Raw genomic sequence first — 6,000 nt, 5'->3', positions numbered from 1 at the left:
AGTAGTTCTCAGCTTAGCTTTGTAATAAGCACTTGTAATGACAAAGCATTTTAAAGTTGTCTATGGAAAAAAAAAAAAACCTGGCAGCACAACAATAATTTTGGCATTTTTTCCACTTGTCATTCTCATGCTTCCTTTCCAAGATCCTCTTTACAGTTACCTGCTCTATCTTTCCAGAACAGTTTCAGTGGATATAAGTTTACAGTCAAAGGTACTTCTGAAATACTTGTTAATAATCTGATATTTAAGATGTGTTTATGAAAATAATCATTTTGGTTGTTCACTCCCCTCTCTTCCCCCCCGTAAAAATCACTAACACACTGGTGCATTTATTTAATGCTTTAGTCATTTAAATTGAACAAGGAAATTAACTGCAAGGGAAAATATTTAAATATAAATTTGGTAAAGTACATTCTCCTCACAGAGGACTAACCACATGCCACAGACCTGTGTGCAAAACAGAGCCTATGAACAAATTTTACAGTATAGGTCCTTACCCAGGATCAAAAGATTAACATTGGAAGTATCAACCTAACAAGATAATTAAACAAACATCAAATTAAGCTGTAGAAAATGGAAAAAATGACTATGGTTATCTCACCAATCACAGTTATAACATCATTATCCCAAAACTATTCTAAAAAATCCAATGTTTGCCTTCTCCAATTAATATTGCTACTCCTCAACAGGTGTAAGTCAATACAGCTCTACTGAAGTCAACAGAATTTGTAAGTTCACAAGGACTGATATGTTCCTAAGCATGGATCCAATAAAGATACAGATATACTTAGCACAACAGCATGACAGGATAAATAAAGATGCCCAAATATTGAATAATACAAGAATACAAGTAGTATCATGGTCATAGAGTGCGAGTTCAGAAGTTCTAGTATTTCTAAGTAACAGTATTTTTTTAAAAAAAGTCTACCACTCAATACATACTTGAAAAGTTAAAGCAATATGTTATAAAGAGATTTGTACCAGTTTTTAAGTAGAAAATACAAGTTACGTCTTCCAGCTTGTGTTAGTCCTAATAAATTTCATACCTTTGGTTTCAAACCAATACAATGCAATCAGTATTACAATGCATACTTGTATTCATTAGGAGAGGATACTGTAAAATTGAGGAAGAAAAGTTGAAAAACAGGAGTACCAAATTACCATGTTGTAGAAAGTAAAGGCTGAAGCAAAAATAGTTTGGGTATATATATATCCTGCACATTATGTAAACACACATTCAGAAGAGTAAACAAGCTAAAATGTCTTCCAAATCTTCCAAAAAGTCACAATATAACATACATACATCATCCTTAAGGAATGTAACCTATTATATCCTAACTTACTTCTGTGCTTAGTTCATTTGCAATTCAGACAATACATTCATATAGTAATGGTAGATCATTTACTCTTTGGAGTTTGTTGCTTGTTGTGGACGGATCAAGTAATAATTAAGTTTCCTTTTAGCTCAGACATTGTCATTATATAAGCAACACTCAGCTGCTCAAGAGCTTTCTTGTTATCAAAACTCAGAACTTTCAGATTTATGCACAGCAAATTGGTGTGAAAGTCTATTTCTTAGTTTGAAATAGAAGTTAACTGCTTGTTTTGTTCAACTAATTTCAATTAACGGACAGTAATTAGGTGGTTAATTTCCATGTTAAAAATCAGATATGGCAATAACCAGTAAGCACAAAAAATGATTATTACTTGCCTATATAACATTCATTCTCTACATTTTTTCAAAAGCTTTCAATAGTAAAACTTTGAAAAGAGACCAAATATTTTTGAACATTTTTGAAAGAAGTTATAAGCTCACCTACAACAAAAAGAAAACATTGATTAGTTTTACAGTCTATCCAAGTGGATAGCACTGTGATATGCATAAATCTTCTGCAGCAATATATTATAGAACAGTTCTAGTATGTGTTAGATATCAATGCAAGAAATGAATCTTTAAATGTTTGCAGCTGCATTTGTAACAAAGATCTCAGTGCCTCAAACAAAGAATTCCTTTTAGTCTTAAATCTTCCTTCAGGGTACATCACGATTGACTATCTCTCTTCAAAGCTTCCAGTCTTTGTAGTAATGCATTCCCAAACACCTCCCGATATGCAGGGCTGAGCGTGTCCAATAAGGAGTAGACAGTTTCATGGTATGGGTTTTGCAAACTGTCATCAGTCTGATCAAAATCATAAGCTACTACCTGCAACAAAGAAATCACTGGTTATTTTTTTGTGATTAGGATCATGTTGCAATGAGAAACAGGTATCAAAAAGTTTAGCTTTGCCAGTTGTACAGTAGTATTAAAAAAAAAAAAACGATTTAAATTTCAGTCTATGTTTTCTACTGGGGGTCTTACTGGTAACACAGTATTTAGACCATTTCAAATGCTTTTTTCTCTATAATAGTAGTCAAATCCATCACTGTCACTGCTGAAAGAAGTCTTACTTCTACACATTTGCACAAACAATATAAATGGTGCAGAATGGATTTGTACACACACCGTCTTACTAATTTTTCTAGGCACCTGAGAAGACTGATGTGCTTATAATAAATTTGTCCATTAACTGCTTCAGCTCTTGTTATTTTGCAAGTGCCTCGATTAAATGCCTATTTTCCAACCAACTTCCCTTCTTCCTTTGTTTGCATTAACAGAAGTGCCACTTTGTAGGGGAACACATAGAACTGACTTTCATAAAAGTACAAGGGGATATGCATGCAGTTTTGGTATAACTGAAGTTGCTTTCTAGGTACCTTCTGAACAGGAACATCATTCAAAATGAAGACTGTTAAGGAATTATAAACAAGGTAGTTTACCCTTAGTCCCGAGTCAGTGAGCTCCACACAGTATCTGCCCCTCTCCCTGGTTTCCACGTTGATATATGCCACATCCTCTGCACACGGAAGGGTTTTTGAAACAAACATGTTGCTGACAGCAAACAGAACATCATTCACTACAGCTTCAGCTTCTAGTCTCATATCTTTTACATCTGCTTCTTCGAAGTCTCTGTAATCAGAATCCTCTTCAGACTCTGCATTATTGGTCAACTCCATAGGAGTGCAGTCAGTTTCCATTCTGCATGTGAAAGCATTTGTTATAGATTCATCACCCCACTATAGTCAATATTGAACATTTACACCACAAAGCTAGAGCTACAACTTAAGTAAATGTATTTACCATTGGAAAATAAAATAAAATATGAAAGCGAATGAATCCTACAGCAATCCAGAAAAGTCAAAACAAAGCTTCTGAAAAGCTTCAGGTTACATCAGCACATGGAAACATTACTGAAGGAACTGCTGCCTCCTATGCAAGCAGCTCAGGTTGTATAAGTCTCCAATATGATTCAGCAGTAACTAATTCAGCATTTTGTTGATCCCGAATGCACCGGGAAAACCAAGTTAGGTACGAAAAAGCCACAACCGATGGCTGTTGAAAATAATAACTTATTATCCGTGAATTTAAGAAAGACTTACGAGGGCCTGTGACCTAAACGGGTTATCAGCGATTACGAGGGCAGAACAAGAACAGCAGTTTTCTGTTCAGCCTTGCTAAGGAACGACTCCCTCACTCGGTTTATCAACTATCAACACAGCCCAGAAACGTCAGACGAGGGCAGGCTTCGCAGCCAACTCCCAGCAGCGGGAGAGCCGGTCGTAGAGCTGCCGAGCTTCCGCTCCTCGGAGAATAGCTGCGATTTAACGGCGCTCACAACACGCACAGATCACGGCAGAGCAGCACAGAGGAAGCCTTCCTCCCACCTCACCCCGAGGCAGCCCACCTACCAGCCCCTACGCCCAGCCCCACACCGCTACGGCGCCAGCCGCCTTGCCGTCCCGCCGAAGCGCGGCCGCCCCGCTCGCCCACGGCCACTTCCTTCAGCTGCCGCCGCCACCGCCCCCCTCCGCGCCTCCCGCCACCGCTTCCGCCCCCGCCTCCTCCGCTCGGAGACGCCACTTCCGCCCTGCGTCACGGTGCCGGTGACGGCGCTCGGCGCGGTGGGGGAGGTGGGCAGAGGAAGGCGGCGAGCGGTTCTCGTCGCTCCGACCCGGCCGTGCCAAAGGCGGGAGCTGGCGCGGCGAACGGCCCCGGCCGCTTCCCGGTCCCTTCCCGCCGCCATAGCCCTCGTGCCGTGCGGCGCCGCCGTCCCCTCCGCGCTCGCCGGGCGCCGGGAAGATGGCGGCGGCGGCGGTGGTGGCCGAGTGAGGATGGAGCTACCTGCGGGCGCCTGAGGGCAGGCGGTGCCGCCCCACCGGCCGTGCGAGGGGCGCTGGGGGAGCCCGGCTCCGGGTAACCCGCGCTGAGGGGCGGGCAAGGGCCCGGCCGCTTCCGCACACCCCCGAGCGGTCGCCCCGGCCCCAGCCCCGTCCCGATCCCGGCCCCGCGGCTCCCAGCGTGCAGCCACCATGCCGTGGCCGTTCTCAGAGTCCATCAAGAAGAGGGCCTGCAGGTATCTGCTGCAGAGGTACCTGGGCCACTTCCTGCAGGAGAAGCTCAGCCTGGAACAGCTCAGCTTGGATCTCTACCAGGGCACCGGCTCTCTGACGCAGGTCCCTCTGGACAAGTGGGTAAGAGACGCCTCTGTGCCCGAGGGACCCGCCGATCGCTGCCCTCGTCTGCACCCGCCCGGTGCTCTGTCCCCGTGACCCGGTTTTGTTGTTATCATTGATGATAGGAAAGGGGGAGAAGCGTTGGCAGTGTAAAGAAAGGCGAGAGTTGGTGGCAGGGAGGAGGAGGAGCTAATATTACCCAGACTATCAGCAATTGCTCGTGTGACTGCCTAGGATCTGGTGTACTGGCTACTAGCAGAGATGACATAAACACAGCGATCCCTGCTCTGACTGCCATTTGTTTTCAGCTTGAAGGCAGCTTAGCTCTTACAGACAGTGTCGTGCTGAACTCGGGGCTGTTTTTAGACCTCTGCATAGCCTGGTCTTGAAATGCTGGAGGTCTGTGTTGACAGGAAATGTGTAGCTGCTTTCAGCTGCGCATGCTCAGCAGGTGGGCTGCCATGCTTAGAGCCAGCCGAAGCTTTATTCAGTCCTGGTGTGTATGTTTATAAACGTATACGTGTATGTATACACCTGTACATACACACGTGTACTTCCAGCCTGCTGTAGTAATACAGTTCTGCATCCCTCTTTGTAGTATTTCGTAAAGTTTCTGGGGTTAATTACCAATGTTACTTGGTTGTACCTGTGAGTCCAGTGACTGCTGTGAAGAGCCTTAAGCACCTGTGTGCGTCACTCATTGACTTTCAAGGCAGCGTATATGATTAAGTGCACAGGCTTACTGCTTTACATACTGCTTTCAAAACTTGTTTTTAGTATACTGCATTATTTTAAAATGCTTGTAAATTCCTGAGGTTTTCACATAGTTCTTTTCCAGTTTCTATATGAAGTAAGTTTGAAAGTGGCAGAAGACAGATTTTTGCTGAAATGCTCAGCATGGCCAGCATTTTAGTGTAGGTTTTGTTATTGTTTGGTGGTTTTTTCTGTTTGTTTGCTTTCCTGTCTTGTGTGAGGCTTTAATTGAAATGTTATGCCCTCTAGTGGGTGTCACAGCAGTCTTCATTATTTAAAATACAAGTACTTTGAAACTGTGGCAGTTACAGACAGTACTAAATGAATAGTTAATTGTATATACAGAGTGTTTAAATGCATATATGCTGATGTTCAGATTATCTTTCCCATTTGTAGATTAGTATTTGTCTTTCTGACTTGTAAACAATGAATAACACGTTTAAGGTTCTCTGCACGTGACTCTCATGTATGACAGATTGCAAAACAGATGTTGTGGAAGCTCTGTTTCCTTCTAGTGATCATAAACTGGTTCTTGATGAATCACCAGAATGAGTGTGGCTTGCTCGTTGTCTTATCCATTTTTGTGGATACTTTTACTCATCTTAATATAGGTCTTTTAGCCAATATTGTACATGTGTTTATAGCTTATAGAGATAGTAGGAATGTGTGGGGCTGTTGCTGTAACTTCTTTGATTC

The 6,000-nt window shown here is 42.8% G+C and overlaps 2 protein-coding genes across 4 annotated transcripts in view; one reads left to right on the top strand and one right to left on the bottom strand.

The window, feature by feature from the left end:
- Positions 1 to 324: 324 nt before the first annotated feature.
- GSKIP (GSK3B interacting protein) lies at positions 325 to 4,586 on the bottom strand. Of its 3 annotated transcripts, none has more exons than XM_085225578.1 (3): positions 4,471 to 4,586; positions 2,818 to 3,076; positions 325 to 2,203 (listed from the first exon to the last, which is right to left on the bottom strand). In XM_085225578.1, the coding sequence occupies exons 2-3, from the start codon at positions 3,073 to 3,075 to the stop codon at positions 2,042 to 2,044; spliced, it is 420 nt and encodes a 139-aa protein (XP_085081704.1). In that variant the 5' UTR covers position 3,076; positions 4,471 to 4,586; the 3' UTR covers positions 325 to 2,041. The 3 variants fall into 3 exon arrangements, with proteins under 3 accessions (XP_085081704.1, XP_010710176.1, XP_019471405.1); XM_010711874.3 differs by lacking the exon at positions 4,471 to 4,586 and adding an exon at positions 3,787 to 3,934; XM_019615860.3 differs by lacking the exon at positions 4,471 to 4,586 and adding an exon at positions 3,478 to 3,771.
- ATG2B (autophagy related 2B) overlaps positions 3,957 to 6,000 on the top strand; it is a 43,891-nt gene continuing 41,847 nt past the window's right edge. The window contains exon 1 of the mRNA XM_085225572.1: positions 3,957 to 4,569. Within this exon, the coding sequence (XP_085081698.1) occupies positions 4,408 to 4,569 (162 nt within the window). The 5' untranslated portion in view covers positions 3,957 to 4,407. The remainder of the gene's footprint in view (positions 4,570 to 6,000) is intronic.

The sequence above is a fragment of the Meleagris gallopavo genome, chromosome 5 (genome assembly GCF_905368555.1).
Source record: "Meleagris gallopavo chromosome 5, MGAL_WU_HG_1.1, whole genome shotgun sequence".
NCBI classification, from domain to species: domain Eukaryota; kingdom Metazoa; phylum Chordata; class Aves; order Galliformes; family Phasianidae; genus Meleagris; species Meleagris gallopavo.
This window is presented reverse-complemented; position numbering and strand designations above follow the sequence as displayed.